Here is a 27,370-nt window from a genome sequence, read left to right as displayed (position 1 = left end):
CATTTGTAAGCCAATGGAAATGGGCATACAAGTTCAGCCACCAATCAGCAGCTAGCTTCAAGCTCCTGAGCTTATCTAGATATTCTTTTTAACAAATGATATCAAGAGAATAAAGCAAATTAGATAATAAAAGTAAATTGGAAAGTTGTTTTAGATTGTATGCTCTATCTAAATCATGAAAGAAAATATTTGGGTTTCATGTCCCTTTAATTGTGCGGAGATTACTGTTACTGAGCAGTAATGCTGGTAACTATTTGATATAGGTTATTGAGCTAGGGTCAGAAGATTTCTAGCAGCTTGTCACTACAACTATTATTCACTAACACACATAATGCAAGTTGTCACTAAATAATAATATTAATAATAATCTGGGTTTCATACAGTTACTAAAATAGAGCAGCAATGAAAACCTACTGACTCTACATTTTTCCATAGCAGGTCCAATTTAGCAGCTTTATTGATTTTTTTCTTCTTAGGGGACCTGTCAATACTACAGTTTGGATACATATACACATTGACTGACACCTTAAAAGGTTATTGCAATTTGCAAACTGTTTCTAAGAGAGATGATCAATTAAGCATGCACTTTGATACCACAACAGGAGCTGGCTGCTTAGATATTAAGGTAAAACATAATAAATGAATCTATATTGAAATAGCAAAATCTTAAAGCCTAAAAAAATCATATTAGTGCAATGTGTCAATGCCATCAATAGAATAAGGGACACTCGTCAAAATTATTTTTTCGTTATTCAGATAACACATGCAATTTTAAACAACTTTCCAATTTACTTCCATTAACAAAATGTGCACATTCTATATATATTTATAGTTGTTGAGTCATCAGCTCCTACTGAGCATGTGTAAGAATATACGTATATGCGTTTGTGATTGGCTGATAGCAGTCACATGATACAGGGGGAGTGGAAAGAGACTGAAATTTGTCAGAAAAAAAATCTACTACCCATTTAAAGTTCAGACTAAGGGGTATATTTATCATAGTGCGAGCAGGCATGATACAATGTAGCGTACCATGTCCGCTGCACATCGATAAATGCCAACAGCAAACGCTGTCGGCATTTATCATTGCACCCGCAGTTCTTGTGAACTGTTGGTGCAATGCCGCCCCCTGCAGGCCGCTAGCAGGGGGTGTCAATCAACCCGATCGTATTCGATCGGGTTGATTTCTGTCTGTGGCCTCAGAGCAGGCGGACAAGTTATGGAGCAGCAGTCCATATGGAGCTTGATAAATCGGACCCTAGGTGCTATTGCATTGTCTTTTTATTGTGCATTTGTTGATTATGCAAATCTACTGTATTGACTTGTCCTTTAAGTACTAAATTTCCTTTCCTTCCAACTCTCTGGCATCAATATATAAATATGCCACTCACATCCTTTTAATTATGTTACTGGCATCATAATACTTGGCCATATTTTGGACAAGCTGCTTAAATATGCGACTATCATTAATACATTTTGGTTCTATTAGTAGCTGACATTAAACTCAAATTCACATTCCTCCATCAAATATTTAATTAAACATAGTAAACAAAAATCACTGCACAATCAATATTTATTTTGCCTACTTGTCAACTAATTTACTTCTGAAACATTTTCATTCCCTCTATCCCCCCAGAGTGCATCCTGCTTCACGCAACACAGTAATTACTTAGATCATTGCAGAATTGTATTTTATTTTGGTGTTTATTGGCAACAGCAAATAAGACAAAATAAACATATGTATGTCCCTGGACTGTTCTAATCTGAAAAACATAATTTATGCTTACCTGATAAATTCCTTTCTTCTGTTGTGTGATCAGTCCACGGGTCATCATTACTTCTGGGATATAACTCCTCCCCAACAGGAAATGCAAGAGGATTCACCCAGCAGAGCTGCATATAGCTCCTCCCCTCTACGTCAGTCCCAGTCATTCGACCAAGAATCAACGAGAAAGGAGTAACCAAGGGTGAAGTGGTGACTGGAGTATAATTTAAAAAATATTTACCTGCCTTAAAACAGGGCGGGCCGTGGACTGATCACACAACAGAAGAAAGGAATTTATCAGGTAAGCATAAATTATGTTTTCTTCTGTTATGTGTGATCAGTCCACGGGTCATCATTACTTCTGGGATACCAATACCAAAGCAAAAGTACACGGATGACGGGAGGGATAGGCAGGCTCATTATACAGAAGGAACCACTGCCTGAAGAACCTTTCTCCCAAAAATAGCCTCCGAAGAAGCAAAAGTGTCAAATTTGTAAAATTTGGAAAAAGTATGAAGCGAAGACCAAGTTGCAGCCTTGCAAATCTGTTCAACAGAGGCCTCATTCTTAAAGGCCCAAGTGGAAGCCACAGCTCTAGTGGAATGAGCTGTAATTCTTTCAGGAGGCTGCTGTCCAGCAGTCTCATAGGCTAAACGTATTATGCTACGAAGCCAAAAAGAGAGAGAGGTAGCAGAAGCTTTTTGACCTCTCCTCTGTCCAGAATAAACGACAAACAGGGAAGAAGTTTGGCGAAAATCTTTAGTTGCCTGCAAGTAGAACTTGAGAGCACGAACTACATCCAGATTGTGTAGAAGACGTTCCTTCTTTGAAGAAGGATTTGGACACAGGGATGGAACAACAATCTCTTGATTGATGTTCCTGTTAGTGACTACCTTAGGCAAGAACCCAGGTTTAGTACGCAGAACTACCTTGTCTGAGTGAAAAATCAGATAAGGGGAATCACAATGTAAGGCTGATAACTCAGAGACTCTTCGAGCCGAGGAAATAGCCATTAAAAACAGAACTTTCCAGGATAACAATTTTATATCAATGGAATGAAGGGGTTCAAACGGAACACCCTGTAAAACGTTAAGAACTAAGTTTAAACTCCATGGCGGAGCAACAGCCTTAAACACAGGCTTGATCCTAGCTAAAGCCTGACAAAAAGCCTGGACGTCTGGATTTTCTGACAGACGCCTGTGTAACAAGATGGACAGAGCTGAAATCTGTCCTTTTAATGAGCTAGCTGATAAACCCTTTTCTAAACCTTCTTGTAGAAAAGACAAAATCCTAGCGATCCTAACCTTACTCCAGGAGTAACCTTTGGATTCGCACCAGTATAGGTATTTCCGCCATATTTTATGGTAAATCCTTCTGGTAACAGGCTTCCTAGCCTGAATCAGGGTATCAATAACCGACTCAGAAAAACCACGTTTTGATAAAATCAAGCGTTCAATTTCCAAGCAGTCAGCTTCAGAGAAGTTAGATTTTGATGTTTGAATGGACCCTGTATCAGAAGGTCCTGTCTTAGAGGTAGAGACCAAGGCGGACAGGATGACATGTCCACTAGATCTGCATACCAAGTCCTGCGTGGCCATGCAGGTGCTATTAGAATTACTGATGCTCTCTCCTGTTTGATTTTGGCAATCAATCGAGGAAGCAGCGGGAAGGGTGGAAACACATAAGCCATCCCGAAGTTCCAAGGTGCTGTCAAAGCATCTATCAGAACTGCTTCCGGATCCCTGGATCTGGACCCGTAGCGAGGAAGTTTGGCGTTCTGGCGAGACGCCATGAGATCTATCTCTGGTTTGCCCCAACGTCGAAGTATTTGGGCAAAGACCTCCGGATGAAGTTCCCACTCCCCCGGATGAAAAGTCTGGCGACTCAAGAAATCCGCCTCCCAGTTCTCCACTCCCGGGATGTGGATTGCTGACAGGTGGCAAGAGTGAGACTCTGCCCAGCGAATTATCTTTGATACTTCCATCATTGCTAGGGAGCTTCTTGTCCCTCCCTGATGGTTGATGTAAGCTACAGTCGTGATGTTGTCCGACTGAAACCTGATGAACCCCCGAGTTGTTAACTGGGGCCAAGCCAGAAGGGCATTGAGAACCGCTCTCAATTCCAGAATGTTTATTGGCAGGAGACTCTCCTCCTGATTCCATAGTCCCTGAGCCTTCAGAGAATTCCAGACAGCGCCCCAACCTAGTAGGCTGGCGTCTGTTGTTACAATTGTCCAGTCTGGCCTGCTGAATGGCATCCCCCTGGACAGGTGTGGCCGATAAAGCCACCATAGAAGAGAATTTCTGGTCTCTTGATTCAGATTCAGAGTAGGGGACAAATCTGAGTAATCCCCATTCCACTGACTTAGCATGCATAATTGCAGCGGTCTGAGGTGTAGGCGTGCAAAAGGTACTATGTCCATTGCTGCTACCATTAAGCCGATCACCTCCATGCATTGAGCTATTGACGGGTGTTGAATGGAATGAAGGACACGGCATGCATTTTGAAGCTTTGTTAACCTGTCTTCTGTCAGGTAAATCTTCATTTCTACAGAATCTATAAGAGTCCCCAAGAATGGAACTCTTGTGAGAGGAAAGAGAGAACTCTTCTTTTCGTTCACTTTCCATCCATGCGACCTTAGAAATGCCAGAACTAACTCTGTATGAGACTTGGCAGTTTGAAAGCTTGAAGCTTGTATTAGAATGTCGTCTAGGTACGGAGCTACCGAAATCCCTCGCGGTCTTAGTACCGCCAGAAGGGCACCCAGAACCTTTGTGAAGATTCTTGGAGCCGTAGCCAAACCGAATGGAAGAGCTACAAACTGGTAGTGCCTGTCTAAGAAGGCAAACCTTAGATACCGGTGATGATCTTTGTGGATCGGAATGTGAAGGTAAGCATCCTTTAAATCCACAGTGGTCATGTACTGACCCTCTTGGATCATGGGTAAAATTGTCCGAATAGTTTCCATTTTGAACGATGGAACTCTTAGGAATTTGTTTAGAATCTTTAAATCTAAGATTGGCCTGAAAGTTCCCTCTTTTTTGGGAACCACAAACAGGTTTGAGTAGAACCCTTGTCCTTGTTCCGACCGCGGAACCGGATGGATCACTCCCATTAATAACAGATCTTGTACGCAGCGTAGAAACGCTTCTTTCTTTATCTGGTTTGTTGACAACCTTGACAGATGAAATCTCCCTCTTGGGGGAGATAATTTGAAGTCTAGAAGGTATCCCTGAGATATGATCTCTAGTGCCCAGGGATCCTGAACATCTCTTGCCCAGGCCTGGGCGAAGAGAGAGAGTCTGCCCCCCACTAGATCCGGTCCCGGATCGGGGGCTCTCGGTTCATGCTGTCTTTGGGGCAGCAGCAGGTTTCCTGGCCTGCTTGCTCTTGTTCCAGGCCTGGTTAGGCTTCCAGCCTTGCCTGTAACGAGCAACAGCTCCTTCCTGTTTTGGTGCAGTGGAGGTTGATGCTGCTCCTGTTTTGAAATTCCGAAAGGGACGAAAATTAGACTGTCTAGCCTTAGCTTTGGCTTTGTCTTGGGGTAGGGCGTGGCCCTTACCTCCTGTAATGTCAGCGATAATTTCTTTCAAACCGGGCCCAAATAAAGACTGCCCCTTGAAAGGTAAAAATGTTACGGTTGCCTCCAGGCTGGCTGGAAGTTGGACCGTAGAAAAGGATGCTCCTAGCGCTCACCAAAGAATCATCAGCACCATAGTCAGCAATCCCTGTAGTGATATTAGCTGAAGCTGTCCCCTACAAACATGAGTCAAAGCTGCAAGTTAGAGGGACAGAAAATAGGTCTGATGTGCTGGAGCACACAGCCTGCTTTTATTCAGGTTACATGCAAACAGGACACTCTCAGGGGGAGGCATAAAATCCCCCATCACACATTTGATATTAGATAGAGAGACACTCCCTTTGACAGGCCACAACATTTACTTCAGCAGATAACATTACACACAATAAAACAATGCAGTCCACCTTATCAATACTAGTCTGATTAGACAATGGGAAAGTTGATCACTAAACCTAATTAGAGCTAATCCCAGCAGACTTGTATTTAGAATAGGTTTCTTGAAGCTGAACAAAATTTAACTCTTAATGGCACACAATGAAACTGAACCAAGTGGGAGAAAGCCAGGGACAAGTCATTTCACAGGTCTGGGGACATAGTCTTAAAGGGGCATTGTTCATCAAAGTCACCATATGTCCCCAGATGGTTCTTAAAGGGCCACACACACCCAACAAAAGTCAATATGTCCTCAGGGGCACAATCTTCCAGGGGCCATAGTCATGTGGAAGGAGGCTGGCAAATAGGCTTCTCCAAAATCCAGGGAAGCAGGGCAATTTTTCATTTAAAGGGCCAGTTACAAACAGCAGTTTGTAACATATCTCCCCTTTTGGAGGGAGACTAACCAGGCACCTGACCTTCTGTCGGTCAGTGCCTAAGTTAGTCTCGCAACCCACCCATAAATAAACACTAGCAGCAAAGCAGCCCCCCCACAACAAGTAGCACTGGCCTGTAAGTTCCAGGTTATAGGATGAAAGTGTAGCATCCTCTGCCTTCCTGGCGCAGCTGGGCAAATAGCTGATGGTACTTGGGGGGCAGAGGCCAGCGGCACTCTGCCCTGGTGCCAGCACTTCTGCTGGGGTGAGGGGTTTGTAGGCCAGTCCTGTAACAAGGACAAGGTCTGTAGGGCAGAGGCCAGCAGTGCTCTGTCCTGATGCCAGCTCTTCTGCTGGGGGAATTGGGGCATAGTCCTGCCCGGTGGCAAAGGGAACGTGGGGGTCAGTGGGGGTTAACATCTCCACTGTTAACCCTGGGCCCAAGTTAGGAGTTAGCTGGGGAGGGGGAGATTGGCTTACCTCCTCCTCCTGATACTCCGGTGGCCGTTGGGAAGGGAGGTCGATGCTCTCCGCTTCCTGTGGAACATGCTGCGGCTGGGGAGAGAGACCGGTTGTCTCCTCTCCCTGGAAGGCACACTCCGGCTGGGGAGGGAGGTCGATGCTCTCCCCTCCCTGTAGCTGGGTCTGTCGCTGGGGATCTGGGCCGCCTGCCCAGCATCCCTGTAGGGCCGGTAGAGAGACTGCGGTCCCATCTCCACCTGCCTGCTGGGGGTCCTCCCAGGACCAGTCTATGAGGCCTGCTGCCTCTGGTATCTCTGGCTGGGGAAGGGGACTGGTTGTCTCTTCCCTCTGCACGGTATACTGCCGCTGGGGAGGGAGGTCGCTGCTCTCCTCTCCCTGTAACTCTGGCTGCCGCTGGGAAGGGAGGTCGTTGCTCTCCGCTCCCTGTGACTCACTTTCTCGCTGGAGACCAGGTGTCCAGACCCTCAAACTCCACAGTTGGCGCTCAAAGGCTCGTGCCGCTTTGTTCTCCGTATCCAATTCCCGGATGATGCGACTGACTACCTCCTGTGCAGGGTCTGGACCATATCGGACTAGCCGCCTCTTTACCTCTGGAACGAAATCCGCGCCCTCATAGCGACGGATCAGGTTGAGGTGCTCTTCACAGGGTTCTGAATAGTGTCTTGTCAGCTCCATGCTGCTGTAGGTAGGGACGCTGCGCAGTGGCTAGCGTTGCCCTCAATAACTTTCCTACGATACCAGTGCTGTTGTGGTGCTGCTCCTTGCGCTAGGACGCCAATCCCACCGCTGCCGCCAAATGTTACGGTTGCCTCCAGGCTGGCTGGAAGTTGGACCGTAGAAAAGGATGCTCCTAGCGCTCACCAAAGAATCATCAGCACCATAGTCAGCAATCCCTGTAGTGATATTAGCTGAAGCTGTCCCCTACAAACATGAGTCAAAGCTGCAAGTTAGAGGGACAGAAAATAGGTCTGATGTGCTGGAGCACACAGCCTGCTTTTATTCAGGTTACATGCAAACAGGACACTCTCAGGGGGAGGCATAAAATCCCCCATCACACATTTGATATTAGATAGAGAGACACTCCCTTTGACAGGCCACAACATTTACTTCAGCAGATAACATTACACACAATAAAACAATGCAGTCCACCTTATCAATACTAGTCTGATTAGACAATGGGAAAGTTGATCACTAAACCTAATTAGAGCTAATCCCAGCAGACTTGTATTTAGAATAGGTTTCTTGAAGCTGAACAAAATTTAACTCTTAATGGCACACAATGAAACTGAACCAAGTGGGAGAAAGCCAGGGACAAGTCATTTCACAGGTCTGGGGACATAGTCTTAAAGGGGCATTGTTCATCAAAGTCACCATATGTCCCCAGATGGTTCTTAAAGGGCCACACACACCCAACAAAAGTCAATATGTCCTCAGGGGCACAATCTTCCAGGGGCCATAGTCATGTGGAAGGAGGCTGGCAAATAGGCTTCTCCAAAATCCAGGGAAGCAGGGCAATTTTTCATTTAAAGGGCCAGTTACAAACAGCAGTTTGTAACAGGTATATTAAGTAATTTGGACTTAGAAGTAACATCTGCTGACCAGGATTTTAGCCACAGCGCCCTACGTGCCTGTATGGCGAATCCTGAGTTCTTAGCCGTAAGTTTTGTTAAATGTACTACGGCCTCCGAAATGAAGGAATTAGCTAGTTTAAGGACTCTAAGCCTGTCCGTAATGTCGTCTAGCGTAGATGAACTAAGGTTCTCTTCCAGCGACTCAATCCAAAATGCTGCCGCAGCCGTAATCGGCGCGATACATGCAAGGGGTTGCAATATAAAACCTTGTTGAACAAACATTTTCTTAAGGTAACCCTCTAATTTTTTATCCATTGGATCTGAGAAAGCACAGCTATCCTCCACCGGGATAGTGGTACGCTTAGCTAAAGTAGAAACTGCTCCCTCCACCTTGGGGACCGTTTGCCATAAGTCCCGAGTGGTGGCGTCTATTGGAAACATCTTTCTAAATATTGGAGGGGGTGAGAACGGCACACCGGGTCTATCCCACTCCTTAGTAACAATTTCAGTTAGTCTCTTAGGTATAGGAAAAACTTCAGTACTCGCCGGTACCGCAAAGTATTTATCCAACCTGCACAGTTTCTCTGGTATTGCAACGGTGTTACAATCGTTGAGAGCTGCTAAGACCTCCCCTAGTAATACACGGAGGTTCTCCAATTTAAATTTAAAATTTGAAATATCTGAGTCCAATCTGTTTGGATCAGAACCGTCACCCACAGAATGAAGCTCTCCGTCCTCATGCTCTGCGAGCTGTGACGCAGTATCAGACATGGCTCTAGCATTGTCAGCGCACTCTGTTCTCACCCCAGAGTGATCACGCTTGCCTCTTAGTTCTGGTAATTTAGACAAAACTTCAGTCATAACAGTAGCCATATCTTGTAATGTTATCTGTAATGGCCGCCCAGATGTACTAGGCGCCATAATATCACGCACCTCCCGGGCGGGAGATGCAGGTACTGCCGCGTGAGGCGAGTTAGTCGGCATAACTCTCCCCTCGCTGTTTGGTGAAATTTGTTCACATTGTACAGATTGACTTTTATTTAAAGTAGCATCAATACAGTTAGTACATAAATTTCTATTGGGCTCCACCTTGGCATTGGAACAAATGACACAGATATCTTCCTCTGAGTCAGACATGTTTAACACACTAGCAAAAAACTTACAACTTGGTTATAATCTTTTTTAGCAAAAACGTACTGTGCCTTAAAGAGGTACTAAACGATTAAATGACAGTTGAAATAATGAACTGAAAAACAGTTATAGCATCAAACTTTAAAACAACACAACTTTTAGCAAAGGTTTGTTCCCATTAGAAAATAACAATAATTAAATTTGACATAAAAAATACAAAGCAACGTTTTTATTCACAGTCACTATAAGAATTCTCACAGCTCTGCTGAGAGAATTTACCTCCCTTCAAAGAAGTTTGAAGACCCCTGAGATCTGTCAGAGATGAACCGGATCATGCAGGAAATAAAAAAGTAACTGACAGGAATTTTTTGATGCGTAGCAAAGAGCGCCAAAAACGGCCCCTCCCTCTCCCACACAGCAGTGAAGAGAAACGAAACTGTCACAAATAAAAGCAAAAAAGGCTGCCAAGTGGAAAATAATGCCCAAATATTTATTCACACAGTACCTCAGCAATGTAAACGATTCTACATTCCAGCAAAAAACGTTTAACATGAAAAATAGCTATTAAAAGGATTAGTGACCTTTAACAGAGTAGTTCCGGTGAAATACCATCCCCAGAATACTGAAGTGTATACATACATGTCATTTTTAACGGTATGGCAGGATTTTCTCATCAATTCCATTCAGAAAATAAAAACTGCTACATACCTCAATGCAGATTCATCTGCCCGCTGTCCCCTGATCTGAAGCCTTTACCTCCCTCAGATGGCCGAGAACAGCAATATGATCTTAACAACTCCGGTTAAAATCATAGTAAAAAACTCTGGCAGATTCTTCTTCAAACTCTGCCAGAGAAGTAATAACACGCTCCGGTGCTATTGTAAAATAACAAACTTTTGATTGAAGTCATAAAAACTAAGTATAATCACCATAGTCCTCTCACACATCCTATCTAGTCGTTGGGTGCAAGAGAATGACTGGGACTGACGTAGAGGGGAGGAGCTATATGCAGCTCTGCTGGGTGAATCCTCTTGCATTTCCTGTTGGGGAGGAGTTATATCCCAGAAGTAATGATGACCCGTGGACTGATCACACATAACAGAAGAAACAGGATTTTGTTTTATACATTTATTTTTATGTATATATTTTGCAATGCAGAGTTTTTTTGCTGACATATAATACATAGGTATAGAAAATGTTTTAACTTTTCTTTTAAGCATATCACTGGTGTAAGTAAACTTTGGTACTTGAAAAGACTGTCTCTTTAAATATGTCACTGCCATTTGTATTATTCTTAGGGACTGACTTATAATACATACTTGTAAAGTTAGTGCACTTTAATTCTACAGGGGATGACTCCTATAACATGGCATTAGCACTTTGTTCCTAAAAGGAAATGTCCCCATAAACATGTCACTGTCAATGACACCTTAAAAAATGTCACTGACTTTAGGACACTTCCAGGCTCGTAGGGAATGATCCCTTAAAGATGTCACTAGAACACCCCGTGACTGGTTCCTTTAACATGAGTGTCATTAGTACATTATTTTTTTCAGGATCTGCAGCTTTAAATGTTCCAGATGTTTGGTGAGTATCTCAGGAGGGGAGGGGATGCTGGCTGTGGTGCAAGATTTTGACGGTTACATATGTTTTAGAAGAATTACCCCTCATGATGTGAGACCCAGGAAAACATTTCCTTTTTAGGAACTGATTGGGGAAGCTGTAATGATGGTCAGTTCCTTGTATGTGAAAACGAGATGAACATGAAAAGGAATAGGAAATTATACTAGAACAACAAAAGGATGTCATTGTAGAATGACAGAGGGTAACTGTGGAAAGAAAGAGAGAGAGAGAAACAGAAATAATGAGAGAGAAAGAGAAAGAGAGAAAGAAAGAAAACAGATAGACAGATATAGAGTAATAGATAAAAAAAAAGAAAGTGTGATATAAAATAAATAAAAAAAGAATTTACATACAAGAGAAAAACAAAAGTGGAAGACAGTGCCTGAGAGGGAGAAAAAACAATGTAATTCTAACACAGTAGAACAAAAGAGAGAAAGGCTGTGGTGATTAAACAAAGACCTTAGGAAGAAAAACAAGGGGCACCACTAGAAACAGAGAGGGATAGAGAAAACATGTACAGTAATAAAAATAAACAGACAGCAAGAGAAAGTGAGTGAGAGAATATGAAGACGGCATGTGCCACAGGGCACTTTAGGCTGCTGCCTAGGGATGCTTCTCTAGGCTCGTCTCACTAAACCATTACTAAACAATATTTTCTATTTCCCCTCCTAGCAGACCCGATGATAATTTCAGATGAGGGGCGTAACAGAGTCTGTCTGCGGGAGCGGGCTAGTTCTATTCACCTACACAAATGTATTTGCTACCTGACACTACATGAAGGGTCGCCGACTTCTGCCTCTCATTTATATTTATATAAAACCTGAAGTGCATAGTTTGGGTGTCTAAGGACTCTCTGACTAGGGGCTCCAAACAACTAAATCCAGCCCTAATGTAAAAAGAGAAACAAGAGACAGAGAGAGAAAAGCAAGGAAAGAAGGAAAAAATAAAACAGAATGAGATCTGATGGGAGCGGAGAGGCAGAATGAGAGATACACTGAGGGAAAGCGGAGGGGGATAGGAAAAGCAAGAAGTGAAGACGTACCAGAAACAAAGAAGATGGGGAAAATAAACAGGGGAGGAGGGAAAAGAACACATCTGTAGAAAAGAGAGACAGACAGAGAGAGAGAGAGAGAGAGACAGAGAGAGAGATAGAAAGAGAAATAGAAAAAGAAAGTGAAAGATGAAAGAAAGATATATAAATAGATAGATAGATAGATAGATAGATAGATAGATAGGGGTTACTGACAGCTATTAGACCAAATTCAGTAAAAACACACCAGTGAGATCAATCTCTCCAGTACCCATGTGATGCTCTGATAAATCACTAAAGCTTTAAAGAGACATCCAAATGTTAGTGAATCTGTTTAACAGGACTAAGACAAGACAGCTATTGGAATATTAGTGAATCTAGGCCACAGAGATGGAGAGCAAATACAGAAAGCAGTGGAATAGAGAAACAAAGACTGAGAGAACAAGGGAGCTGGAGGAAAGGGAGGGGGTGAATGGAGAGAAAGAGATTTTTTGAGGAATAAAGAGATAGAGAGAAACAGATGAAATAATAAAATATAAGAGAGGGAGCGTGACAAATCAACTGCGGAAAGGAAGTGGAAGAATGTGAAACATAAACACATGACATATGGGACACCCAAATGAGTAAAACAAGGAAAAAGAAGAAAGTAAGAAAACAGCAAAAAAAAGGGTTTAATAAAATCTGACTTTTATCAGTACTTGTACAATCAGGTACTTACCTCTTGTGCACACCAGGCACATAGTGGACTGATAGACAGACATTGCTGGCAAGAAGTCACACCTCGCGTGGAGCAGATACTGGCAGCTAAAATATATAAAAGCACCAACATATAATAACAGCTTATATGAAAACAGAGAATGTTTAATTTCTCCCTCAAGCACCCTAAGGTGGGGGTAATACATAACTTAAGCCCTGCAACCCACTTGGTTTTGCTTATTATATGATCATCGGTGTGAACAATTAAAATGTTAAAATAGTATTTTAAGTATATTTTGTTGAATTTGTTGTCACCATTTGCAAATGAGCAACCAGAGACATTGGATCTGATGATCTATATCTCTCCGTTCTGGCAAGATTTTTTTAAGAGGTCTCGTCAGGTCCCTCAAAGAATTTTAGAGCCACACATTTTAGCATGAGAGCTGTTTATCTCACTATGCAGGGTCCAGGGTTTGAAGGAGAGACACCTGTATTACAATAAAATTATATACAGTATATATATATATATATATATATATATATATATATATATATATATATATATATATATAAGATATTGTGTTATTTTTTTCCATGCTGGCAAGTTTTAATTATGAGATCCTTAGTACTCAGAAATGCAAATACAAGCAAATAAACATTTATTTGTATTAATAAGTTCAAGTAAAATGTGTTTAATTTAAAATTAAAACTGTCAGTAAACATAGGGTTGTGATACTGTTGTATATTAAAGCTCTGTGGCCAGCTCCACACAGCCCTATTAGTAGAGAGGTACAATGTACAATGAGGTTGCAAGCTCCAAATCAGTTTAAACTGTCCCTCACATTACAGTTGGTACTTAACTCCACGTAAGATACCCTAAAACCTGCTGGAGATGTGGACATGAGGACAGTGGCATGGGACATAAGTGCTGGTGGTGCCCACAACTAAACCAATATTGGTTGGAAATAATAAAAGAGGTGGAGAGAGTTTTTGAAGTTTAATTTCCCGCTGACCCCCTGATATAGATCTTAAATAAAAGCCCTAAACTCCCCAATAAAAGTCATCATAAATTATTTTAACCCCTTAATGACCAGACCATTTTTCAATTTTCTTACCCTTAAGGACAAAGGCTATTTTTACATTTCTGCTGTGTTTGTGTTTAGCTGTAATTTTCCTCTTACTCATTTACTGTACCCACACATATTATATACCGTTTTTCTCACCATTAAATGGACTTTCTAAAGATACCATTATTTTCATCATATCTTATAATTTACTATAGAAAAAATATAAAATATGAGGAAAAAATGGAAAAAAACACACTTTTTCTAACTTTGACCCCCAAAATCTGTTACACATCTACAACCACCAAAAAACACCCATGCTAAATAGTTTCTAAATGTTGTCCTGAGTTTAGATATATCCAATGTTTACATGTTCTTTGCTTTTTTTGCAAGTTATAGGGCAATAAATGCAAGTAGCACTTCGCTATTTCCAAACCACTTTTTTTCAAAATTAGCGCTAGTTACATTGGAACCCTGATATCTGTCAGGAATACCTGAATATCCCTTGACATGAATATATATTTTTTTTTTAGAAGACAACCCAAAGTATTGATCTAGGCCCATTTTGGTATATTTCATGCCACCATTTCACCGCCAAATGCGATCAAATAAATTTTTTTTTTCACTTTTTCACAAATTTTGTCACAAACTTTAGAAGTTTCCCACTGAAATTATTTACAAACAGCTTCTGCAATTATGACACAAATGGTTGTAAATGCTTCTCTGGGATCCCCTTTGTTCAGAAATAGCAGAGTTATATGGCATAAGGGTTGCTTTTTGGTAATTAGAAGGTCGCTAAATGCTGCTGCGCACCACACGTGAATTATGCCCAGAAGTGAAGGGGTTAATTAGGTAGCTTGTAGGGAGCTTGCAGGGTTAATTTTAGCTTTAGTGTAGAGATCAGCCTCCCACCTGATACATCCCACCCCCTGATCCCTCCCAAACAGCTCTCTTCCCTCCCCCAGCCCACAATTGTGCTCGCCATCTTAAGTACTGGCAGAAAGTCTGCCAGTACTAAATAAAAGGAGGGTTTTTTTTTAAATAAAAATAATAAAATATTTTAGCTGTGATGGACCCCTGCCTTAGCCCCCAACCTCCCTGATCCCCCCCCCCCCCCCGCCAGCTCTCTAACCCTCTCCCCTACCTAATTGCCGCCATCTTGGGTACTGGCAGCTGTCTGCCAGTACCCAATTTGCCCCCAAAAACAAAAGTATTTATTTTTCTTTTTAACTTTAAACTCTTTCTGCAGTGTAGCAACCCCCCCTCCCCCACAATACCCCCATCCCCCTCCCTCTCCCAGATCCTTTTATATTTAATTTTTTTTTTTACCTTTTTCCCCCCCTCTCCCTCCTCATTGGTGTCAGTGTAGGGTTGCCACCTCAGCCATGCTTTCCTAGACACTTATGGGTTACACATGCTGCAGGGTGTGCAGGGAGGAACATGTATTGTGTTTCTGGACAGCACTATTCATATTCCTCCCTGCACACCCTGCAGCATGTGTAACTTATAAGTGTTCTGTATTTTAAGGGACGGGTGGCAACCCTATGTCAGTGTGGCTAATGCACACGCGCACACCCCCGCACGCTGCCGGCACCCGGCGTGCACATTGCACTTACAGGAACCGGATGCCGGGTAGTGATGGGCCGCCCACCCGCCTCCCTGCTACGCTCCCACCCAACAACGAACGGCACCATCGCTACTGGTGCAGAGAGGGCCACAGAGTGTCTCTGTCTGCATCAGAGTCTTGTAAATAGGTATTGCAGGATGCCTCCATATCGAGGCATCACTGCAATACCTTGAGAGCTACTGGAAGCGATTGCCAGGTAAGTCTATTGTCATTAACTGTTTGTTTTTGCATGACGTACCTGGTACGACAGTTGTCATTAAGGGGTTAAATAATGATAAATAGTAGGAATTTCCTTATTGCAAAAACTTGGAAAAGCCAAGACATTCCAACAATAGGAATGTGGAGGAGCAAGGTATCAGAATATGTAGAGTTGGAAGAATACAGCTATCAAAAACTTGGTAATAAAGAAATCTATATTGAGTTCCAACAAATATGGGAACAATATTTAAAGAACACAATATAAATGATCCCATTTCCTTCAATGACCTAACGAGAACATGATATTCCTTTCTGAGTATTCCCCAAATTACCCGCTAATCACACAAAAAAATTGTAAGATAGAATCACCAAAATATATCTATGTGATCACAATACACAGACAGCCCATACAAAGCTCAAATTATTACTAACCTGAGTATGAGTGCAGACACATTTTTTTCTATTTTCCATTAATTTTCTTATACCAATTACTTCTTTATGACTAATCTTGTTATTGTAATGTTCTTTATTTAACCCTTTAATGATAGAGGACCTACCAGGTACGTCCTGCAAAAATTGTCAGTTAATTACAATAGACGTACCTGGTACGTCCTCTGTGAAATTGAGCGCTGTAATCAATTGACCTTTTCGCTTCCAGTCACTCTCAGGGTATTGTAGTGATACCTCGATATTGAGGCATCGTGCAATACCTTCCGGTCAGTTGCCGATGCAGAGAGAGCCACTCTGTGGCCCTCTCTACATCAGCCAGTGATTGTGCCGATCGTTGGTGGCGTGGGAGGGTTAGGAGGGAGGCGGGTGGGTAGTCCATCACTGGAGGGAGGCGGGAGCGGGTGGGACTATTACACCACGCTACAGTAACAAAAAATATTTATATTTAGCAGCAGTGGCAGTGAGGGGGAAGGAGGGAGGAAGTGCAATGAGGAGAGGGGGAAGGGGGTATGGTACTGAGGGAGGGCAGCTACACTACAGAAAAAAATGGGTCTTTTATTTGGTTTTCTTAAACAAGCCACATTTGCAGCAAACTGGGTAGTGTCAGACAGCTGCCAGTACCTAAGATGGCAAGAAATAGGTAGAGGGTGGAGGGTTAGAGAGCTTCTTTGGGGGGGGGGGGGACTAAACTGCAGCAAAATATATATATTTTTATTATTGGAAGAAAAAAAAGAAATAAAAGGCTTAAGACGGCGGTGACAATTGTTAGGTGGGGAGGGAAGAGAGCTGTTTGAGAGGGGTCAGGGAGGGATCAGGGGGTGGGATGTGTCAGGTGAGAGGCTGATCTCTACAATTAAGCTAAAATTAACCCTACAAGCTACCTAATTAACCCCTTCACTGCTGGGCATAATACAAGTGTGGTGCGGATCTGCATTTAGCAGTCTTCTAATTACCCAAATGCAACGCCAAAGCCATATATGTTTGCTATTTCTGAACAAAGGGGTTCCCAGAGAATCATTTACAACCATTTGTGCCATAATTGCACAAGTTGTTTGTAAATAATTTCATTGAGAAACCTAAAGTTGATGAAAAAGTTAACAATTTTTTTTATTTGATCGCATTTGGCGGGGGAAATGGTGGCATGAAATATACCAAAATGGGCCTAGATCAATACTTTGGGTTGTCTACTAATATATATATACACACATGTGAAGGGTTATTCAGGGATTCCTGAGAGATATCCGTGTTACAATGTAACTATCGCTAATTTTGAAAAAAAAAAAAATAGTTTGGAAATAGCAAAGTGCTACTTGTACTTATTGCCCCATAATGAGCAAAAAAGCAAAGAACATGTAAACATTGGGCATTTCCAAACTCAGGAGAAAATTAAGAAACTATTTAGCATGGGGTTTTTTTGGTGGTTGTAGATGTGCAAGAGATTTTGGGGGTCAAAGTTAGAAATGGGTGTTTTTTTTCAATTTTGTCATATTTTATAAATAAAAAAAATAGTAAATTATATGATATGATGAAAATAATGATATCTTTAGAAAGTCCATTTAATGGCGAGAAAAACGGTATATAATATGTGTGGGTACAGTAAAGGAGTAAGAGGAAAATTACAGCTAAACACAACCCCCCAGAAATGTAAAAGTAGCCCTGGTCCTTAACAGTAAGAAAAATGAAAAATGGTCTGGTCACTATTATTATTATTATTATCAGGTATTTGTAGAGCGCTAACAGGTTACGCAGTGCTATGAACATAGGTGGTATATAAAAACAATTACAGGGATCAAATGGGCAGAGGGTCCAGCCGAGAGTTGCACTGTTGAAGTCGACTCTTATGAAGGTGGACTACAAACAGCTGGGCTCATAGGCTTACATGCTATGGTGTTTAAGGGGATAGCAGTGGAGATAGGAAAGTTAGTGTAGGTTGAATGCGTCCCTGAATAGTAGAGTCTTCAGGGAGCATTTGAAGCTTTTAAAAGTAGGGGAGAGTCTTGTGGAGCGAGGCAGAGAGTTCCATAAGATGGGAGCCAGTCTGGAGAAATCTTGTAAACGGGAATGTGAGGCGGTAACAAGAGAGGAGGAGAGTAGGAGCTCATGAGCGGAGCGAAGGGGTCGGGAGGGAGAGTATCTGGAGACAAGGTCTGAGATGTAGGGGGGAGCAATGCAATTGAGGGCTATAAAAGACAGAGTGAGAATTTTGTGTTTAATCCTGGAGGCAAGAGGAAGCCAGTGAAGGGATTGGCAGAGAGATGCTGCAGATAAAGTGCGACGTGTAAGGAAGATGAGCGTGGCAGAGGCATTCATTATGGATTGTAAAGGAGCTAGGCAGCAGCTAGGGAGACCAGAGAGGATAGAGTTACAGTAGTCGAGGCGGTAAAGGATGAGAGAGTGGATTAAAATCTTAGTTGTGCCTTGTGTAAGGAAATTTTAACACTAAAGGGTTAAAATTATGAATCCATTAATGTACACTGTAACTGTGTTTGTTGTATGTATTTTGTTTCTTTGTACCACATACTATTTTCAATAAAACTGGAAAAAAAATGTCCATCACTTTGAGAATGTACACTTCTATTTAACATGCCTACCAATAGAACAAAACAAACTGAATAATAAAAGTAAGTTGAAAAGTTGTTTAAAATTGTATCCTCTATCTAAATCATGAAAGAAATCATGCATCTGATTTGAAATCTCACCTAGGTGTATATCTTATCTGTGATACCATGGATATAAAGCTCGCATGAAGAGGGTTGCAAAGGTCATCCATATGATTTGCAGTCTCAATTGGTGCATATCAAATCTGTGGTATTTGGACATACAGCTGGCATGCAGTTGAGCCATGCATGAGATCTAAGTAATCCCTATGATATACAGTTGGTGAAAAGGGTGCTCCAAGGGCCATACATTGGTTCTAAGGTTTCACTTGAGAATATATCAAGTATATTATTGGCTTTATGGGGTCATGTGTCTGATCTGAAAAGCCCCTTGGTCATGAAGATGGCATGAATGGAAATGTAGGTGCCATGCCACAGATATGAGGTCTCAGTTGCAGATAAATGCATAAAGGTGACTACATGCACCACACATTGAATTGAGCTTTCAGCTGAGAACAAAATGCCATAAATTATTTGTATAACTCATAAATTACGTGTATAGCTGGCATAGGCATACTGGTGGTGGTCAGCATGTAAATATTCTTCTATTTATTCATGTATTAATCAATGTTTTCACTTGTATTTATTGCTATTAGTTATCATTCAATAAGTATTGCATATGATGGTGCCTATTAAAGGGACAGTCAACCCAAATTTTTTTATTTTTTAAAAAGATAGATAATGCCTTAACTACCCATTTCCCAGCCTTGCACAACCAACATTGTTATATTAATATACTTTATAACATTTAAACCTCTAAATTTCTGCCTTTTTCTTAGCCACTACAGACAGCCTCTTATCACATGCTTTTTTATTTGCTTTTCACAACAGGAGACTGCTAGTTCGTGTGGGCCATATAGATAACATTGTGCTCACACCCGTGAAATTTTGCACAACACAACACTAATTGGCTAAAATGCAAGTCAATAGATAATACATGAAAAGTTATGTGATCAGGGGGCTGTCAGAAGAGGCTTAGATACAAGGTAATTACAGAGGTAAAAATTATATTATTATGGGAGGCGAAGCTTGGCCAGGAAGCGGATGGCCGCACAGTAGCACAGCTCCGTTACAGCAGTAGGACTTTTCAGCACTAAAACAGTGTTAACCGCAATCAGACTGTCACAAAGCATGGGTGAAGGCTGAGAGACCCAGAGGAGAGTATTTTCCACCTTAAACGAGCTCCGCTTGACTCGTTACACAGAGGGATACAAGACATGAGAAGTGCACCGCCGCCATATTGGATTCATAATGTGCGCAGGAGAGATTTCCCTGAGGCAACTGAACTGTCACAACGCCGCACTTTAACAGTTTATTGATCGGAACTACAGCGCTCCGGAATAAGGTATGCACCTCAGAAAACTGATATCGCATTAAGCTGCACATATTCACAACAGCCGCTGGATAGAAAAGTGTTATGCAGATACACGTGCACGCTCTCTTAATACCACCTGTCTAACAAATATAAGTGAGATGCAAACTTTTTAACGCTGTACAACTGGCAAAGCTCACCTACAAGCATATCGAATTAGACCTGGCACATAATCCATTTGAGGAAACCTGGACTGGGCTATATACATATTAATACTCACACGATTAGATCACTGTGTCTGCTTCATCCTAGCAAAAACATGGCTTCTAAAAATAAAACCAAAGGGGAAAAATGCGCTAAAAACCAAACCAACAATGACTCTCTGGTCAGCTCCTTTTTTCAAACAACCACCTCAGACTCTCAAGAGCCCTCCACACCAGAACAGCAAATAACCCCTGACACAATATTGCCCACTGAATACATTATGCAGCTTAAGCAGGACATTGCAAAACTCCCATCTAAGGATGATTTTGAATCACTTAAATCTTTCATCACTAAAGAACTCTCCTCGCTACGCAAAGACCTATAAGAAATAGGGGAAAGAATAGTGGAAATGGAAGAAATACAAGACAAAACTACTGAGGCAGTTGGATCCCTTTACAATCAAGTTTCCACGCATTACTCTAAACTAGAAGCATTAGAAGAAAAACTAGAAGATTTAGAGAACAGGGGAAGAAGGAGCAATTTACGCATAAGAGGAATTCCGGAATCAATTAAACCAGCCGACATGCCGGCCTATTTACAAGGCCTCTTCCAACAATTAATTGGCGATCAGCAAGCTCCGCCATTGGAAATCGAAAGAGCACATAGGTCTCTCCAGCCTCCACCACCCCCAAATGCTCCCCCCAGGGACACTATTCTTAAGTTTCTCAGATTCACTGACAGAGAAACCGTCTGGCAAAAGGCCAGATCCTCACATGTTATTTCCTACTTGGACCATGACCTACAAATTTACCCAGACTTATGCCAAAGCACCATCCAGAAACGCAGGGAAGCTTGCTTCATCACATCCATTTTACAAGATAAACATATCAAGTATCGGTTGGGGATTCCCTTTCAGCTTAATTGTCCCCCATGATGGACAAACTCTCATCTATAAAGGACTCCAAGATCTGGACAAACTCTCTAAAGGTTTGGGAATACCACTGAAACCACCAGGTCCTCCATCATCCTCTCAAGACAGCTCTCAAGCCATACATTTTCAATCTCACCTGACCAGCCTACAGAAAAAAGCCTGGAGCAAAGTACAGCCATACAAAAAAAGAAAGGACAGAGCCGCTATTTCTCCTTCTTCACCCAGAGACTGATAAGGGCTAAGGACTAAACGTATCCATTATAATTGGTGAGATCTAACCAATGCAGTATAAAGTTTTATAGGTTATTACATGTAATGCATGTTGTGTTTCCCTTCTAGGTTTTCTACAGCTAAATGTTAATAACTTAGCCAGAACTTTGCTCGTTACGAGAATTAGTTATGAAACTTATGTGATGTCTTTGTGCGCAATATTACCTTGAAAAAGTTCCTCCAATTTAACTCAAAGAACTGTTTTTGTAATTTTTATATGCACTGTTTGCACTGTTATTATACATTATATTACTTATGTCCTAACTGTTGTAGAACCTCCGATTGAAATTACTGTAATTTCAATCAAACTTATGGTTTTCCACCATTCCCTAAATCCCTTCATATACTTTTATGGTTACTTTATGATTGTTATGATCTATTTTATTCAGCTAACACAGCTACTACCCTTAGATACAAAATTAGCAGGCTATGAGCCTCAAAACTATGCTATGACTATCCATTCCACATGGGTCAAAAACACACTCAGATACTTTTACCACTATCTTTTCTCTTACTAACGCACTCCCCCTCAGATGTTAGACACAATGAGTAATACCACTCATGTTAATAGGAGATTATCCTTCCTATCCATAAACGCCAAGGGCCTAAATAATCCACACAAGAGAAATGTAGCAATTAGAGACATTAAGAGCAAAAATGGAGAATTAATCTTCTTGCAGGAATCACATTTCTTAAAGGGACAAGAACCTAAAACCTTCTTTTATAAATTTGGCCCCTCATACTACTCATCTAACAAAGCAAAAACCAATGGAGTAGGGATTTTAATTAAAAGAGGAATACCTTTTCAATTATTTGAATCCCATAGAGACACGGAAGGTAGATATCTAATCCTCGTAGGGAAATTATACAATACAGTTACTACCCTAGTCTGCGCCTATGCCCCAAACACGGGTCAAGATAGCTTTATATCCTCTCTATCTAGGAAAATACTAGAAGTTGTTAAAGGGATGCTAATAATAGGAAGTGACCTAAACATAACACTAGACCCCCACAGAGACAACTCAAACCACACCTCATCCACACCACACAAGACTATTTCACTAGTAAAACAACGCCTCAGAGACTTAGCTGTTCATGATGTATGGAGAGTTCACCACCCTGACGAAGACGACTTCACATTTTTCTCTTACCCACACGCACGCTATTCCCGCATAGATTACTTTCTCACGGACGTCAATACATTATCAAAAGCCATCCATTCAACTATTATTCCATCTTCATGGTCAGACCACTCAATAGTATCATGCACAATAGCGTGGCCCTCGGCATCACAATCAGCTTATCTTTGGAAACTTAATGATGAGCTCTTAGATTTACCACAATATAGTGAAAAGATACAAAATACTATTAAAGATTACTTTGATACGAACATAGGCTCGGTCCCATTGTTCCAAAACACATGGGAAGCACACAAAGCAACAATACGGGGAGAACTCATTAATGTTTCAGCCCATTACAGGAAACAGAGACAAATACTTCAAGAATCCTTATATAAACTAAGTGACATAGAAACTCAACTCAAAAAGAAACCCACGGACACACAGTTAATTGCAGAACTGCAGACTATAAAACAGACTACAGCCCACCTTATAGATAAAGAATGCAAAGGCCTAGCTTTTAAACTTAAGCAATCCTACTATGAAGGTGACAACAAATGTAGCAAGCTTTTTGCCCGTAGATTAAAACGCAATACTAATCGCAGGTACATCCTTTCGATAAAATCCAGATACAAAACTCATTATGACACGGCAGCAATTGCTGAATCATTCCGCACTTATTACGAACGGTTGTACAATCTATCCACAACACCCGAGGCCCCCCATTCAAACAAAGCACACGATCCCTCAAATTATATAACTCAGTTTCTTGAGGACATACACTTTCTAGTAATAACAGAAGACCAACAAACCTTTCTCAAAAACCCCATTCGGAAAACAATAAAAGACCTTCCTATCGGAAAAGCCCCAGGCCCATACGGCTACACAACCTATTATTACAAAAAATACATTGACATACTGGCCCCGCATTTACTTACCCTCTTTAACTCTATAACGCCTAATAGCCCATTTTCTACCCAAACATTGGAGGCATACATCTCTCTGATACCTAAACCTGGCAAAAACCCTGAATTTGTAAAACAATTACAGACCAATCTCTCTTTTAAATACTGAACTTAAGATTTACGCTAAGATACTTGAAACTTGGTTAAACACTGTCCTACCACAGCTGATTGGGAATGATCAGGTTGGATTTGTTCCCACTAGGGAAGCAAAGGACAACACGGTCAGGGTCATTCAGCTAATAGAATATGCCACTCACAAAAAATATCCCGTTCCTGGTTCTGTCAACTGACACGGAAAAACAGAATTTATGTTTACCTGATAAATTACTTTCTCCAACGGTGTGTCCGGTCCACGGCGTCATCCTTACTTGTGGGATATTCTCTTCCCCAACAGGAAATGGCAAAGAGCCCAGCAAAGCTGGTCACATGATCCCTCCTAGGCTCCGCCTACCCCAGTCATTCGACCGACGTTAAGGAGGAATATTTGCATAGGAGAAACCATATGAAACCGTGGTGACTGTAGTTAAAGAAAATAAATTATCAGACCTGATTAAAAAACCAGGGCGGGCCGTGGACCGGACACACCGTTGGAGAAAGTAATTTATCAGGTAAACATAAATTCTGTTTTCTCCAACATAGGTGTGTCCGGTCCACGGCGTCATCCTTACTTGTGGGAACCAATACCAAAGCTTTAGGACACGGATGATGGGAGGGAGCAAATCAGGTCACCTAGATGGAAGGCACCACGGCTTGCAAAACCTTTCTCCCAAAAATAGCCTCAGAAGAAGCAAAAGTATCAAACTTGTAAAATTTGGTAAAAGTGTGCAGTGAAGACCAAGTCGCTGCCCTACATATCTGATCAACAGAAGCCTCGTTCTTGAAGGCCCATGTGGAAGCCACAGCCCTAGTGGAATGAGCTGTGATTCTTTCGGGAGGCTGCCGTCCGGCAGTCTCGTAAGCCAATCTGATGATGCTTTTAATCCAAAAAGAGAGAGAGGTAGAAGTTGCTTTTTGACCTCTCCTTTTACCGGAATAAACAACAAACAAGGAAGATGTTTGTCTAAAATCCTTTGTAGCATCTAAATAGAATTTTAGAGCGCGAACAACATCCAAATTGTGCAACAAACGTTCCTTCTTCGAAACTGGTTTCGGACACAGAGAAGGTACGATAATCTCCTGGTTAATGTTTTTGTTAGAAACAACTTTTGGAAGAAAACCAGGTTTAGTACGTAAAACCACCTTATCTGCATGGAACACCAGATAAGAAGGAGAACACTGCAGAGCAGATAATTCTGAAACTCTTCTAGCAGAAGAAATTGCAACCAAAAACAAAACTTTCCAAGATAATAACTTAATATCAACGGAATGTAAGGGTTCAAACGGAACCCCCTGAAGAACTGAAAGAACTAAGTTGAGACTCCAAGGAGGAGTCAAAGGTTTGTAAACAGGCTTGATTCTAACCAGAGCCTGAACAAAGGCTTGAACATCTGGCACAGCTGCCAGCTTTTTATGAAGTAACACAGACAAGGCAGAAATCTGTCCCTTCAGGGAACTTGCAGATAATCCTTTTTCCAATCCTTCTTGAAGGAAGGATAGAATCTTAGGAATCTTAACCTTGTCCCAAGGGAATCCTTTAGATTCACACCAACAGATATATTTTTTCCAAATTTTGTGGTAAATCTTTCTAGTTACAGGCTTTCTGGCCTGAACAAGAGTATCGATAACAGAATCTGAGAACCCTCGCTTCGATAAGATCAAGCGTTCAATCTCCAAGCAGTCAGCTGGAGTGAGACCAGATTCGGATGTTCGAACGGACCTTGAACAAGAAGGTCTCGTCTCAAAGGTAGCTTCCATGGTGGAGCCGATGACATATTCACCAGATCTGCATACCAAGTCCTGCGTGGCCACGCAGGAGCTATCAAGATCACCGACGCCCTTTCCTGATTGATCCTGGCTACCAGCCTGGGGATGAGAGGAAACGGCGGGAATACATAAGCTAGTTTGAAGGTCCAAGGTGCTACTAGTGCATCCACTAGAGCCGCCTTGGGATCCCTGGATCTGGACCCGTAGCAAGGAACTTTGAAGTTCTGACGAGAGGCCATCAGATCCATGTCTGGAATGCCCCACAGTTGAGTGACTTGGGCAAAGATTTCCGGATGGAGTTCCCACTCCCCCGGATGCAATGTCTGACGACTCAGAAAATCCGCTTCCCAATTTTCCACTCCTGGGATGTGGATAGCAGACAGGTGGCAGGAGTGAGACTCCGCCCATAGAATGATTTTGGTCACTTCTTCCATCGCCAGGGAACTCCTTGTTCCCCCCTGATGGTTGATGTACGCAACAGTTGTCATGTTGTCTGATTGAAACCGTATGAACTTGGCCCTCGCTAGCTGAGGCCAAGCCTTGAGAGCATTGAATATCGCTCTCAGTTCCAGAATATTTATCGGTAGAAGAGATTCTTCCCGAGACCAAAGACCCTGAGCTTTCAGGGATCCCCAGACCGCGCCCCAGCCCATCAGACTGGCGTCGGTCGTGACAATGACCCACTCTGGTCTGCGGAAGGTCATCCCTTGTGACAGGTTGTCCAGGGACAGCCACCAACGGAGTGAGTCTCTGGTCCTCTGATTTACTTGTATCCTCGGAGACAAGTTTGTATAGTCCCCATTCCACTGACTGAGCATGCACAGTTGTAATGGTCTTAGATGAATGCGCGCAAAAGGAACTATGTCCATTGCCGCTACCATCAAACCTATCACTTCCATGCACTGCGCTATGGAAGGAAGAGGAACGGAATGAAGTATCCGACAAGAGTCTAGAAGTTTTGTTTTTCTGGCCTCTGTCAGAAAAATCCTCATTTCTAAGGAGTCTATTATTGTCCCCAAGAAGGGAACCCTTGTTGACGGAGATAGAGAACTCTTTTCCACGTTCACTTTCCATCCGTGAGATCTGAGAAAGGCCAGGACAATGTCCGTGTGAGCCTTTGCTTGAGGAAGGGACGACGCTTGAATCAGAATGTCGTCCAAGTAAGGTACTACAGCAATGCCCCTTGGTCTTAGCACAGCTAGAAGGGACCCTAGTACCTTTGTGAAAATCCTTGGAGCAGTGGCTAATCCGAAAGGAAGCGCCACGAACTGGTAATGCTTGTCCAGGAATGCGAACCTTAGGAACCGATGATGTTCCTTGTGGATAGGAATATGTAGATACGCATCCTTTAAATCCACCGTGGTCATGAATTGACCTTCCTGGATGGAAGGAAGAATTGTTCGAATGGTTTCCATTTTGAACGATGGAACCTTGAGAAACTTGTTTAAGATCTTGAGATCTAAGATTGGTCTGAACGTTCCCTCTTTTTTGGGAACTATGAACAGATTGGAGTAGAACCCCATCCCTTGTTCTCCTAATGGAACAGGATGAATCACTCCCATTTGTAACAGGTCTTCTACACAACGTAAGAATGCCTGTCTTTTTATGTGGTCTGAAGACAACTGAGACCTGTGGAACCTCCCCCTTGGGGGAAGCCCCTTGAATTCCAGAAGATAACCTTGGGAGACTATTTCTAGCGCCCAAGGATCCAGAACATCTCTTGCCCAAGCCCGAGCGAAGAGAGAGAGTCTGCCCCCCACCAGATCCGGTCCCGGATCGGGGGCCAACATTTCATGCTGTCTTGGTAGCAGTGGCAGGTTTCTTGGCCTGCTTTCCCTTGTTCCAGCCTTGCATTGGTCTCCAAGCTGGCTTGGCTTGAGAAGTATTACCCTCTTGCTTAGAGGACGTAGCACTTTGGGCTGGTCCGTTTCTACGAAAGGGACGAAAATTAGGTTTATTTTTGGCCTTGAAAGGCCGATCCTGAGGAAGGGCATGGCCCTTACCCCCAGTGATATCAGAGATA

The 27,370-nt window shown here is 42.2% G+C and overlaps 2 protein-coding genes across 2 annotated transcripts in view; both read right to left on the bottom strand.

Annotated features, from left to right (window-relative positions):
- ITGB3 (integrin subunit beta 3) overlaps positions 1-27,370 on the bottom strand; it is a 211,378-nt gene that overhangs the window by 149,115 nt on the left and 34,893 nt on the right. Inside the window, exon 2 of the mRNA XM_053699744.1 lies at positions 12,711-12,796. Coding sequence (XP_053555719.1) covers positions 12,711-12,796 — 86 coding nt within the window. The remainder of the gene's footprint in view (positions 1-12,710; positions 12,797-27,370) is intronic.
- LOC128646940 (uncharacterized) lies at positions 3,820-9,361 on the bottom strand. Its single transcript, XM_053699750.1, has 2 exons — positions 8,196-9,361; positions 3,820-5,390 (listed from the first exon to the last, which is right to left on the bottom strand). Exons 1-2 carry the CDS (start codon positions 9,343-9,345, stop codon positions 5,110-5,112), a joined length of 1,431 nt encoding a protein of 476 aa, XP_053555725.1. The 5' UTR covers positions 9,346-9,361; the 3' UTR covers positions 3,820-5,109.

Source organism: Bombina bombina, chromosome 1 (assembly GCF_027579735.1).
Source record: "Bombina bombina isolate aBomBom1 chromosome 1, aBomBom1.pri, whole genome shotgun sequence".
NCBI lineage: Eukaryota > Metazoa > Chordata > Amphibia > Anura > Bombinatoridae > Bombina > Bombina bombina.
Note: the sequence above shows the minus strand (reverse complement) of the source record. Positions and strands in the feature narration are given on the sequence as shown.